A 12,799-nucleotide genomic window follows, 5' to 3' on the forward strand; every position below is an offset into this window, starting at 1 on the left:
ATGTCGTGCTTGTCATCTATTAGACAGCCCTATAATCATGGCCTCTCGACCTAGCAAACATGTCTTGAGCGACTGAGCTTAGTCTCGCAAAAGTCCCTTGTTGTACACGAGAGCCAGACTCTGGTCTACCTGTACGCGACCAGCTAGATAAACCAGCTTTCAGGAAATAGACGACCACACCTAGTAGGATGAATCCAAATCCTATGGTCGCCTCGACTGTCGCTTCAAACAAAACTCGAAAAATGATAAACAATGCCGCACAACAAAACACGATGGGTGTTGATAGCCAAGCTCGATAAGGTCTCTCCAATTTGGGCTGTCGCGCACGCAAGACAATCAACCCTAGGACGGTAACGAAGAAGAAGATCCAGACTACTAGGCCGTAGAAAAGGACGAGATGTTCAAAGTCTCCAGCGATGATGTACCCTACTGTGATGGCGAGCTGAAGTCCAAGCGCATTGACTGGCGTGTTTGTTTTTGGATGCAGTTTGGCAAAAACCTTTGGGAGTTCTGCTTGTTAGCTTTGTTTGCAGCATCGCGCACCTTACCGTGATTTTCGCCACTGGTCGCCACAAGTCGAGCAGTAGTGAAAGTTGAGCTGAGCAGAGCACCAAACGAGGACCCGATCACGGCGATTCCCAGAACTAAGGCTCCGCTGTGGCCAAGGATAGTTCGTCCAAAGTCCAAGGCAATAGTGTGCGTTTGTTGGATATCTTCAAGAGACAGTACTGCAAAGTATGCCATATTCGCGAGGACGTATGCAGTGATGACAATTGGCTGCGCAGTATGTACGACGCGGGGGATATCGCGTGCAGGGTCAATCATTTCACCTTTAGTATTAGCATGGCGTAGCCGCAACTTCTCAACATACCGGAAACATAAGAGCAATTGTCCCACCCGTCATACGCCCACAGACCGGACAGAAGGGCCTTGATGTACGTCCCGACATCATGACTCGATCCTGCGAACAGGCTCTTCTTGTAGGTATCGGTGCCCTTTCCGACGCCAAGCCAAGCAAAGCCAGCTACTGTGATGGTGATGAGTGTCAGCACTTTACTAAGCGTGATGAGATCAATAACGCGTGTCGCTCCTTTTGTACTCAGGGCAACAATACCGCTTGCACAGGAAGCGCACATGATGGCAATGAGTTTGACTAGCCAGCGTGGCGCGACTAGGTCACTAAACAGCGCCCGAAAGACGATGTCGTTGACGTATTCTGAGCAAATGATACAGATAATGGCGGCAGAGCCTGGCTTGATGGCGCAGATACCAGTCCAGCTGAAGAGGAATGCTGCTAGATCCCCGTAGATGTGACGCAGGTAAGCATTGGGACCACCCTGGAAGGGTAGACTGGCGCCTAGCTCAGCATATGAAGCAGCTCCTGTCCATGCAAGGATACCAGAGACGATCCATATAGAAATCGAAGCACCAGGCGAGCCTACTTTGGCAACCAAGCCAGGTGTTCTTGTTTGTTAGCATTTGTAGAGCTGCGAATCGAGCTGGGCTTGCATACGAAAATATACCCGAGCCAATCTGCAAGCCGATGACCAGGCCCAAGCCATTCCTGAATGTGACAGTCTTGGGAGCTGCCTCCTGTGCTTGGCCATCGATAGTTTGAGAGAGTGGCACCATGGGCAGAGCATCTGTATCCAATTCAAGAGCCAATTCAGAGCCAAGACTTGAGCGAGGGCTTGAAGATATTCGACGGCTGGAACAGCTGTCTAGTGCAGCATCTTCTCCGTTGCTGGAAGAGGCTAAGGATGCCAATTCGACTTGGTCAGAGTCGTGATCATTCAGGTCAGAGCGAGCAAAGAGCGTTCTGCTATCATCAGGATGGGCCATCAATTGAGCTTGCAAGTAGGGAGGAATGTAAGTATGACTTCACGGAGAGCTGGGCATCACAAAGTACCCGAAGCTTGAGCTTACACAAAGGACGTGCAGGGGTTCTGGCTAAGAGCTGCTCGAGCTCAGCTGTTCGCGTTGATAGCCGTGAAACCCAACACGTGCAGCCATAGTTCACCAGTCACAATGTGCAGCATGTACAAGCTGTCATACTTAGAGAAGCTGAAACTGGTGCAGAGGACGCTATCGCACTGGAAAATTGAGCCTCCATCATCACGATCAGGGACGTCTGGAATTTGAACGCTTCTCGCGCCAATAGAACTACTGCTGGTACGCTGTTTTCAGAGTTGTACGGTCGCTACGGCGCAAGACCACTTAAGATAAGTGTAGCTTGGCTTCAGTATGAACAGATGCAGGCAAGACGAAGGCAGGCACGTTCTTTTACATCAGCATCGAGACCAGGGGCGTGCCCTGATCAAGCAAGTTGTGAATTTCGGCGGCAGTTCTTGCTCGCTTGGATCTCGACGGCGATCGCATCGGCGCAAACAACAGAACACACCACACGCAGACAACTCTCGGTCAAGTCCCGACGCGGCTCTGCTCCAAGTGTCTAAAGGCACGCCATCGTCCTCCTCCGAGGTCTTGGTCAAGACTCAACGACGCCCATTGCAACCGCGTGAACGCGTCCGTCACCCGAGTATTTTATAATTGAACGCCGCCTGCTAGAGCCCCCTTCACCGGCCGGCAAACAGATCGTCATATGCCCTTTTCTGCTACGGACAGCCGGAAACGGGCGCACCAGGCGAGTGTAGATGGCCCTGGTCAAAGTAGTCCAGATGGAAGCGTGAGTAGCACCATCAGCAATGGAGAGTCACTACGGCTACTCGTCGATGGCGACCACGCGAGTCCAATACAAGAGGTTCACGAGCACAACGATAAGCGGCCTTCCAACTGGCTGACGCGCAACAAATCTGGTTCGACAGTGCCGATGCTCTCGACACACAGCAAGGCCTCGGCCTTCTTGCCACCACCTGCGCTACCGCGTTCAACACAACATTCATCCGTATCTGACGCCCTTGCTGCACAGGTACCCATGACGAATGATTTTCCACTAGCTTGGCGTCATCTCTTCGCTCATGCTCCGACGCCGCTCATTGTGCTCAATGCTGATAAAGTCATTGTGTTTGTCAGCAATACTGCGGGCGACTTGCTCGGCGATGAGCCATGCAAGATGGAGGGACAGCTCGTTGGGCCGCGTCTCAACTTGGATAGCCGGACACAAGAGCTGGATTTGAGTACGCGCACACTTCAAACGCGTATCAATGGTAGGCTCTTTGGATTTTCTGTCACTCATGCAAGAGCGGATCAAAACGGTCTTGAGTGGTACTACCTAACGATCGTTCATTGCTCCGAGGCGCATCGCGAATTGTACAGATGTGAGGTGACCAGTGCATCAACAGGTGGAGAACTCGAGGAAGGTGGCTCTGGCTGGAACGATGTTGCAGGCCAGATTCTCGAGCAAATACCAGCAGTTGTCGTGGCACTCTCCAAGGATGGCAAGCACTCCTATCAGAATGCTTTCTCTCAGACGCTATTGGGTCCCATCATGACGACTGAAGGTGGCGCTGAAGCGTGGATTGAACGACAGTACGGTTCTGCAAGGCGACCAGATGGATCACCCTTTCATCATTCGGCCTTGCCCATCTTCAGGGCGGCTGTGGATGGGGTCTCCCAAACTGCTGTTGAGTGTCACTTTGGCGATTATATCTATCTCTTGACGGGTCGTCCACTTTACAACAAGGCTGGTCAACATATTGGTGGCATGGCGTACTCAGCTGATATTACCAAGATCAAGCAAGAGGCTGCCCAAAAGGAGCAGTTGGCCATGGCTCAATCAGACATCAAGTTTGCTCAAATCACAAATAGCATGGAGCAGATTGTCTGGGTGGTCACCAATGGCAAAAAGTCCTACTTCAATTCACGTTGGTATGAGTACACGGGTGCTTCGGAAGAGCAGTCTCTGGGCGATAAATGGTACGACTTCCTGCATCCGGATGACGTGTCGAACACAAAGAACAATTGGATCTTGCTAGGAGACGAGGAAGATCGATACATCGCGCACTATCGCATTCGTAGCGCGAGCGGCACATATCGATGGTTCCTGGCGCGTGCCATCGCGACGCGCAATTCTACTGGGCAGCTAATCTCCTGGCTCGGAACCAGCACCGACATCACCCAGATCACAGAAGCACTCGAGCAGGCAAAGCAAGCGAAAGAGCAGCTCTTCAATATTATGCAGACGGCGCATATCCACTACTTTGTCGTTGAGCTCGACTATAAAATGTCGAGCGTCTTTTTGGCTGGAGCACGCGATTCAATTGGCTTGTATGGCACGTACACAAAACGAGAACAGCTGCTAGGTACAGATGTCCGACGTATCTTCAACGCTTCACTGCTCAGTAAGCTCGAATCTGTCCTCTCTGGTGTGGCGAGTTCCGCAATCGAAGAGTCGGAGCTCAGCGGCACATGGTGGAAGACGACATTCAAGACTATGAAACACCCGCAAAACAAGTCGGTCACCGGGGTAGTGTGCACTGTGCAGGATGTAACGGATGAGAAGCTCAAAGACCACCAGCTCGCTCTGGCAAACACAGATCGTCTCGTTGCCGTGCAGAATTCACAATTCAAGGGAGAATTTCTTGCTCGAATGTCGCATGAGATCCGTACTCCGATTGGCGGTATCCTCGGTATGGTGCAACTCATGAATGATGCTTTTCATCCTGCGGATGGAGAGCGCGTCTTTGTGAATGCTGAAAGTGAGGAGGAGTCCATGTCTTACCTTGACTCCATTAAGCGTTCTGGTGTCGCACTGCTCGTCATCATCAACGACATTCTTGACTTCAGCAAAATTGAAGTTGGCAAGATGGACATTGAGCTGCATCCATTCGATATGCTACTTATGGCGCAAGACATCTACCAGACGGCCTTGCACGGATCACATCTTGCCAAGGGAGTCGAGTGCAAGCTCGAGTACCTCATTCCGCCAAAGCTCATCTTCAAGGGCGACTGCAACCGTATCCGTCAGGTGCTCATGAATCTTATGTCGAACGCCCTCAAGTTTACAGAGGAGGGATCGGTCATTTGTCGCATCAGTTTAGCCGGGGACAATAATCTTCTGCCAGATGCATCGCCCGATGGCCTGTCCAGAGTCAAGTTTGAAGTCATCGATACGGGCATCGGTATCCCCAAAACGGCACTGGACAAGCTCTTCAATCCTTTCGTGCAAGCCGACTCAAGTACGGCACGGAAGTTCGGTGGCACTGGACTAGGCCTGTCCATTGCGCAGCAGCTCGTGAAGCTCATGTCTGGAGCAATTGAGCTGGAAAGTATTCCAGCGCCAGAACCTGGGCATGGCAGTCGAGCGACCTGCATTATTCCGCTAGAGCTCTCCAGTGCAATCAACTTGAAACATACAGACTCTGAGGAGCTGCACAAGTTCTCAAAGCAATTCAAGATTCTGCTTGTTGAGGATAACAAGATTAATCAAGTGATTGCCCGAAAGACGTTGGAAAAGTTAGGCTTGACAAGTTACACTGTTGAGAATGGAAGAGAGTGTCTGGATTACTTGCAGGCGCACAGCGAGGAGCTACCAGATCTTGTACTCATGGACTGTCAAATGCCTCTGATGGTAATGATATTCGATTTTTATGACTTGTACTGACACACAGGATGGATACGAAGCGACAGGATTGATCAGAAGGCAACCGAATCGGACGATTCGTTCGTTGCCCGTGGTGGCAATGACTGCTTCCGCTATCCAAGGAGATCGCGAAAAGTGCTTGAATGCAGGGATGAACGACTACATCTCAAAGCCAATCAATGTCGCACTGCTTAGTCTGACGCTTCAGAAGTATCTCGAGGTGACGCCTACGCCGGAAGAAGCAGCTGCTGCGCATCCCTTACCACATTTCGGTCCTGATGGTAATGGAGTCGCGGTCGAATGAGATGTCGTTGGCTCAATCATTGGAACGAACGTTGTGTGGATATGGACAAATTTATTGAGCGCGTCATTGGCGCCATCGAGTATGGCAATGGTATATAACAATGCATGGAGGTCAATCAATGGTCAATTAATTTGTAGCCCATCTTTTGTAATCCTTGTCTTATGTTTCGCACGACATTGCTTCCGTTCAACTTCAACATACATAACGCGAGGCCACCACGGCAGTGCGCCTTTGCTACTTTGGGCAGCGTCTGGGCTTAGCATCGAAATCACTACATACTGTAGGCGAACCGAAGACTGCTTCTTTCATCTCGAGCTTGCCATACACATGGACTACTAGTTACCACTATGGACACTAGCAACGTGCGCTATCACTGCCCATGCGCAGACTCTCCTGCAGATCAACTTGGCATTCTGCCAAAGTTTGCCAAGAAGTCTGCGACGGACGCAGAAGCTGTCGATCCACACAGTACAGATCAGGAAAAGTCGGACACTGAGGACGACAAGCCTGTGGATATATCATTGCTCGATTCGCGTCTACCGTTTGCGCTGCACTCACTACATGATCTCTACTTTTGCGAAGACTGCGGTTGCGCTAGATGCCCTCGCTGCGTGATGGAAGAAGTCTCTGTACTCTTTTGTCCAAATTGCCTCTTCGAAGTGCCTGCCAAGTCAAGTGTCACGGCCGTGTCTGCACCAGAGGCAGTCTGTGGACGCAGTTGTTTCCGCTGTCCGCTTTGTTTTAGTGCTCTGCAAGCGGGAGAGTCTCCCGGCTCCAGTGATGCGACAGCTGATCGTCTGTTCCATCTCGAATGCCCGTACTGCGCCTGGTCGAGCCTCTCAACGCGACTTACTTTCACCAAGGCCAATGGAATGTTCAAGCAGATGAAAGAACAGCACACCAGTCCCCGAGAATCAGCATTCAGATCTGCCAAGATTGCTGCGCAAGCCAGACGAGACGCCTTTTTGGACGATGAACCTGATGCATCTCTGAGCAGCCAATTGAAGCGAGTCTCGTTGTCCGACACATTCACGCGCGATGAACAAGCCTTGTCAAAATCATTCATCGTACCGGTCTTGCGTCCTGATGAAGTGGATGAGAGTTTTGCAAGGGACTTGCTGAACGCAACAGACTTGGACGATGTCCCAAGCATTATGCAAAGCTCAATGCAAACAGCTGGGCCGATGCACAGCATTGGCCAGTTGATGCCACTTCCTACTCCATTGCGAACACGTCGGGCTAAGCGATGTCGAGCATGTCGGCACATCTTGTGCAAGTTTGAGACAAGGCAGCCGGTCATGCAAGCAGTCAAGTTTCGCATCAGACTAGCGGCAAGCAACTATCTGCCAACGCTGACCTTCTCAAAAGTCACCGCCGCTGCAACCTCCAATTTGACAGCCACAGAGCAAAGCCCGCCAAGCGAAGTCTATTTGCTTAAAATCGCCAATCCGCTCTACGAGTCGATCAAGGTCACGCTGTCGGCGCCTCGCGTCACGGAGTTTGGGCATGAAGTGACCGTGCTAGCCCCGGAAGTCATTATCGGCGGCTTCACAGACGTATGGGAGACTCAGCCATCGACAACATCGGGTTCAATGGAAGAAACAAAGCCAGGCAAAGGCAGTCAAGCTGTGTTGGGCAGACTACACTCATCAGGGAGTAATTGGACCAATATTGAGATCCACATGGCCAGGTCTGGCGTGGCTCAGACCTCTGCAGAATCTGACACCCATGCGCTTATTCCGCTGTTTGTGAGCATGGAGTATGAGATAGAGGCTGAGCTCGACAATTCACTGTCAACACGTACGGCAAGCATGAGCGACGGCAAGACCACCAAAAAGGTAGGATTCTGGACAGTACTGACTGCTAAATGACGTTGGCAACATTGACAAGGCTGCTCGACAGGCTCGTGCATTAACCCCGCTGTGGAGAAGATCCTATTTGCAATAAGTCCGCTGCTCAGACTGTGGTTCTGCTGAGTGCTCTGGGATTTGGACTTTGAGGCAATGTATGATTTGCAAGTATCAGGCTGAGGTATTCTGGACACATCTGGCATTGTCTGCAATGTGTTTCCACTGCAAAGACAAGCTTAAGGCAACAATCGGATCATGCTCAGCACTACTTATCCGGGGGTCCCGGCACTTTGTATGCAGAAGACTAGCATCCTGTTCCTAAGTCTTCGAGCGTGACTTCCTCGCATATCGCAGCTATTGGTGTTGTCTAAGCGGGACTAAACACCATCATGGCTAGACTTTGACTCATCCTTCACATTGGCTCTTCTTTCCCACACCAGTACCTCGCTGAATCAATCGGTCAGCTTGGATCTGAAGACAGTGGAGATTCACTGGAGACTCACTGGAGAGGTTCATTTGACTCACTCATGACCATGTCGGCGAGTCCTGACTCCTGCAATCAAATCCTTGACACCACCGCATCATCGAGCATAATTGGCAATACTTATCAGTAATCAGTACTTCCTGAGCAGACCACCGGGCTCGATCATCAGGCCCTCGGCAATATCTTCTATAGTGCTGTTCCGACCACCTCATTCGTTCTTGGCCCTCGATTTCGAGTCATGATTCACGAGTCTGCAACTTGTCTGCAAGCCTCAAAATTTGAGTTTGAGACAGAGCCATTCAAAAAGAACGAGTCGCTCTCCAAAAAGCTGAGCCAGTGAGCCTGCTCTCCAGAGTCTTTACCTTCGTATTCTTTACGTAGACGATCGGGGCCTCGGCACGACGACAGGAGAATAGGCGATCAGTTCAAGAGGACGACATGAAGACTGATGAAGCTATACTGAGCAACTTGAAGCGCAATATTCAAATTTTGAGTCCATGATCGTGAGTCGTGACCTCAAAGCTGCGACTGCTCTGACACTTTCAATGCTATCTTGGTCCATTTCGAGAAATCAGATGGCCGAAAGGGGAGAAGTTCCCATCTGAATTGAGCCTCCGCTTTTCACAGCCAATGGAAATTCAACTCTGCAGCAAATCAAGTCAGCGGGCCGTAGAAGTAGAACATAATTCTGAACATTGACTTTGACTCATCCCGCTTGACTTTGGTCGCAGAGTCGATGCAGACTCCATGGGCCATGGCCAGCCTGCTCAGTGCTCGATACTTAGGCCTTGCTGGCCATCTAGACTGCCCAGATCTTAAGCGTTGGAACTTGGCAGCTCATCAGCCAGGGTTCCATATTTGAAGCATTCACCTGCTCTTTCTGCCAAGCTGGGGGCCAGTGCAATCAGCTTAGCTAAAAGGTTGTCACTTTTGACTCCGCACAGTGCAAGCGCTAGAAGTCTGAAATCTGGATTCAGTCGCGAATCGCGATCTATCACATCCCGTATCATCGGCTTCGGTTTTAAACTCCGCACATAGAATTGCACAGCTGTGCGGGCCAGTACGGCTGCTCCTAGATCACTGAGACTCTGAGAGGCTGTGGCTTTGAGAGCTAGCGCTGCATCGATGTCATGCGTCGTCTTATAGAAGCAAACGTCTCGCCATCCGCAACACACGGTTCTGATACGGAGTCAACGACCTCAAACTTACCATATCATTGCTTGTAAGCTTCATCGCGCGACGGCGCTTACGCTACCGGCATGCTTTGCGCACCAGTCACGCTTGGCATGTTTGCATCAGAGGGCTTTGCACTGGTGCTCCTGATATTTTTGGCCATGCGTTACCGCGACAACTTGCGTACTATGCACATACGCAGTCCAAATCAAGTCTGGTCTATTCTATTCGCCGTTTTCCTCGGCTCAGCAACAATAGCGATATCGCTCCTTTGGTCAATGGCGTATTTGAAATGTTTAGATACGTCAAATACGCTCGTCGAGGTTCTCGGCCCAGGTCGCGCGGCTTACGAATGTCGTCCATGGCAATTCTTATCAAGAGCAAATAAGTATGCTGTTTTTATGATCTATTACAATAGCTGTGCTATCGCAACAATCGCATTCCAGTTGCTTGTGCTAGAGCGTTACCGCAAAATATCGCACTTATTCCCCAAGGTGGTAGAACAATATGGGCTGCGGATCTATCTCAGCATCTATGGAGTTGCGAGTGCACTGGGCTGGACTCTTGGCATTGCTGAGCTCTTCATCTCACCCTCGACCATCATCAGTCGAGCGTCGATTATCAATACCCTGTCATCCGTGGGCTACTGCATTTGGATTGCATCTACTGGCATCACTGACGCAATACTAGGCTGGGTGATTGTCACACAGATCAGACGGGGTCGCAGAGAAATGTCTATGGGAGACACGTCGCACTCGTACATGATTGGAAGACTAGGCACACTGCAGAAGCTCTTTGCTCTCATCGTCTTTTTCGACTGTGGCATTGTCACGCTCACTTCCCTAAAAAAGACCGAGAGCCACATCATCCATGGGCACATATTCGCATGGGAGATTGCGGGAATCGAAGTATCGGCGACCATCCTGCATGCGACCATGACACTCTGCTTCATGCAGATGCTGGCAGGGGTCTTGTCTTCCTCGCAACCTCAGTTCGACTTTGTTGTGCGCAACAAAGGTTTGCAAACTGGAACAGCCACGCAAGGCGAGTGGTCAGAGCGACCGAAGCGGCCCGCGCTTGCCTGCATTCAGAAGCCATCACAGGCAAAGCTTGGTAGTACAGAGAAGGTCATCAAAGAACATGAGCTAGACTGCTCGGCGCTCGATGTCCTCCAATACCAAGATACTGAGAGCAGTAATGGACGGCGAGGCACTGTAGTGACCTTCAATTCTGCTCTGTCTTTGCCGGGCTCGTCACTCAAGAGCCCAGTGATGTTGCTTTCGGAAAACGAGATGGAGGAAGACGCCCTTCTGAGATTACCCAACAGTCCATCTTTGCAAGCTTTTGCCAATTACGACATGCGGCAAGCTGGAGCATATTCATGACCATGACACGATAGCTATCGTTTGTACACAGATCTCATCGACATAAACGACTTTGATAGGCCCTTCAACCTGAAAGGCCGTATGCTTGTGACACATACTTGCTCAGGCCCTTCTGCCGCTTTCTGGTAACAATTTACCAGGATTCAACAGCCCATCCCGATCGAATGCGTCCTTGATCTAGTTTGCGTTAGCAACAAGCTCAAAGTAAGACGATAATCAGACCCTTTGCATCAGTTCTACACCGACATCGCCGTATTCGGTTGCCAGATAATGCCGCTTCTGGTTGCCGACGCCATGTTCACCGCTGACACTGCCCTCGAGATCAAGCGCCATCTTGAGAAGTTCATCACTAAGCTGTGAGACCTTTGTCATCAATTCAGTGTCCTGCTCATTGTATATCATGAGGGAATGGAAGTTGCCATCAGCAACGTGACCAATGACCGGCGCAATGACGCCCAACTCTTTGGCCCGAGCCTTGAATCGACGAATGAGATCTGGCAGCTTGCTGACGGGCACACAGACATCTGTAGATTTAGCTGTGCAGCCCTGTGCTTCAGGCATCGATAAGCAGGCAAGCAAGAGATTCTTGCGCGCCGACCAGATGGCTGTAGCCTCTTCGTCACTTTTCGCCACGGTGAACTCTCCGCCACCAAGTGAGCGACAGATCTCGGATAGCAGTGCACTCTCCTGTTTTAGTAGGCGAGGAGAATTGCCAGAGAGTTTGAAGAAGAGGTGCGGCTTTTCCGGATAATTGAAGTTACCATATCGATTGATGGCCGGCATGTTGGTGTCGTCCAAAAGCTCAAAACACTGGGCATTGACGCCCGCCTTTTGTGCGAGCAGGACTGCCTGTGTGATGTCGGTTGGTGAAGTGAAGCTGCAACTGCCAACAAGCTCGTGCGTCGGTTTAGGAGTCAGTTTGAGGGTGATCTCGGTGACGATGCCAAGTGTGCCTTCTGCACCAATGAATAGGTGGTTCAGGTCATAACCCGTGCTAGACTTCTTGGCCTTGGAACGCGTTCGAAACACTTGACCGTCGATGGTGACGACTGTCATACAAAGAACCCAGTCCTTCATGGTCCCCCAGCGAGCTGCATTCGGTCCTGAACATGATGTGCCGACGCAGCCGCCAATGGATGCTCCTGGACCTGGATCTACAGGAAAGAGCAGGCCAGTCTTGCGCGTTTCCAACTCGAGGTTGAGACTCTGCCAACCGACTCCAGGCTGAAGGGTGACAGTCATGTCTTCTTGATCAATCTGAACAATGCTGTCCATCTGGCTTAGATCGATGCATATGCCGCCAAGTGAGGTAGTGAATTGTCCTTCAATAGACGTCCCAGCTCCATAAGCGATGACTGGGATCTTGTAGGTTGACGCAATGCGTACAATCTTTTGCACATCTTCAGTAGAGTTGGGATAGACCACAATATTAGGTGAGCCCTCGTCATGAGAAGGAAACCACGCACTAGAGCCATGTTGCTGCAGGTCTGACTCATCTTCCGATATTTGCTTTTGCTGGAGGACCTTTCGCAGGGCATGCGTAGCGTCCCTCAAGTCGTCCGGACCACCGTACTTGCCCCTTGAGCGGACTTTGCTCGGCACGAACTGATGCTGTGCATACAGAGCAGTGGCTACGCCCACAGACGCGCCAACACTTGCGCCGAGCAGGAAACTGCGGTTTGATTTTACCTTCACCTCGTCGCCCACAAACGATGCGTAGCGGCGACAGTGACGCCTGTAAGCAAACTTGAACTGATTCATCACTGGTGATCAGTCGATGTTCGGAAATGATCAGCTTCTTGCAAGGGGCCTGCGCAATCCCTGAACAGCAGGTCTAGGAGGGATTGCAGAAGCGGCAAGACACCGCCAGCAGACTTAGCAAGTGTAGTATCAATCGGATGACTACCTCAGCAAGTAAGCTTTGCTGGCTATGGAGCAAAAAGCTTCTGAAGACTGGCCTAGGAGTCTAGCCTTCAAGGAGTAGTTCGACCTGACTCATGGAGTCAGGGGGACCCAGGGACCGTGCGACAAGTCTTGGCAGGTCGTTGCTCATGTGTGGAG

At 51.0% G+C, this 12,799-nt stretch overlaps 5 protein-coding genes across 5 annotated transcripts; 3 read left to right on the top strand and 2 right to left on the bottom strand.

Moving 5' to 3' along the window:
* Window positions 1-19: 19 nt before the first annotated feature.
* Window positions 20-1,632, bottom strand: BCR37DRAFT_402778 (amino acid transporter; the record flags this gene model as incomplete). The annotated part of the gene is made up of 5 exons (XM_040871935.1): window positions 20-129; window positions 154-510; window positions 549-830; window positions 872-1,464; window positions 1,514-1,632. The coding sequence occupies 5 exons, from the start codon at window positions 1,630-1,632 to the stop codon at window positions 20-22; spliced, it is 1,461 nt and encodes a 486-aa protein (XP_040725219.1).
* Window positions 1,633-2,396: 764 nt separating this feature from the next.
* BCR37DRAFT_380016 (uncharacterized protein) lies at window positions 2,397-6,000 on the top strand. The gene is made up of 2 exons (XM_040869400.1): window positions 2,397-5,530; window positions 5,571-6,000. The coding sequence occupies exons 1-2, from the start codon at window positions 2,603-2,605 to the stop codon at window positions 5,844-5,846; spliced, it is 3,204 nt and encodes a 1,067-aa protein (XP_040725220.1). The 5' UTR covers window positions 2,397-2,602; the 3' UTR covers window positions 5,847-6,000.
* A 193-nt stretch (window positions 6,001-6,193) lies between these two features.
* Window positions 6,194-7,717, top strand: BCR37DRAFT_387554 (dynactin p62 family-domain-containing protein; the record flags this gene model as incomplete). The annotated part of the gene is made up of 1 exon (XM_040870545.1): window positions 6,194-7,717. One exon carries the CDS (start codon window positions 6,194-6,196, stop codon window positions 7,715-7,717), a length of 1,524 nt encoding a protein of 507 aa, XP_040725221.1.
* Window positions 7,718-9,439: 1,722 nt separating this feature from the next.
* Window positions 9,440-10,738, top strand: BCR37DRAFT_387555 (uncharacterized protein; the record flags this gene model as incomplete). The annotated part of the gene is made up of 1 exon (XM_040870546.1): window positions 9,440-10,738. The coding sequence occupies one exon, from the start codon at window positions 9,440-9,442 to the stop codon at window positions 10,736-10,738; it is 1,299 nt and encodes a 432-aa protein (XP_040725222.1).
* A 102-nt stretch (window positions 10,739-10,840) lies between these two features.
* BCR37DRAFT_347539 (uncharacterized protein) lies at window positions 10,841-12,499 on the bottom strand (the record flags this gene model as incomplete). Its single annotated transcript, XM_040867775.1, has 2 exons — window positions 10,841-10,915; window positions 10,961-12,499. 2 exons carry the CDS (start codon window positions 12,497-12,499, stop codon window positions 10,841-10,843), a joined length of 1,614 nt encoding a protein of 537 aa, XP_040725223.1.
* Between the last annotated feature and the right edge of the window lie 300 nt (window positions 12,500-12,799).

This window comes from Protomyces lactucae-debilis (assembly GCF_002105105.1).
Source record: "Protomyces lactucae-debilis strain 12-1054 chromosome Unknown BCR37scaffold_10, whole genome shotgun sequence".
In the NCBI taxonomy this organism is placed as follows: Eukaryota; Fungi; Ascomycota; class Taphrinomycetes; order Taphrinales; family Protomycetaceae; genus Protomyces; species Protomyces lactucae-debilis.

Excerpts from the sequence above, each read along its gene's own strand:
- BCR37DRAFT_380016 (XM_040869400.1), top strand. The coding sequence starts at position 2,603 with ATGCCCTTTTCTGCTACGGACAGCCGGAAACGGGCGCACCAGGCGAGT. Across the intron at positions 5,531-5,570 it reads ACTGTCAAATGCCTCTGATG|GATGGATACGAAGCGACAGG; the intron begins GTAATGATATTC and ends ACTGACACACAG.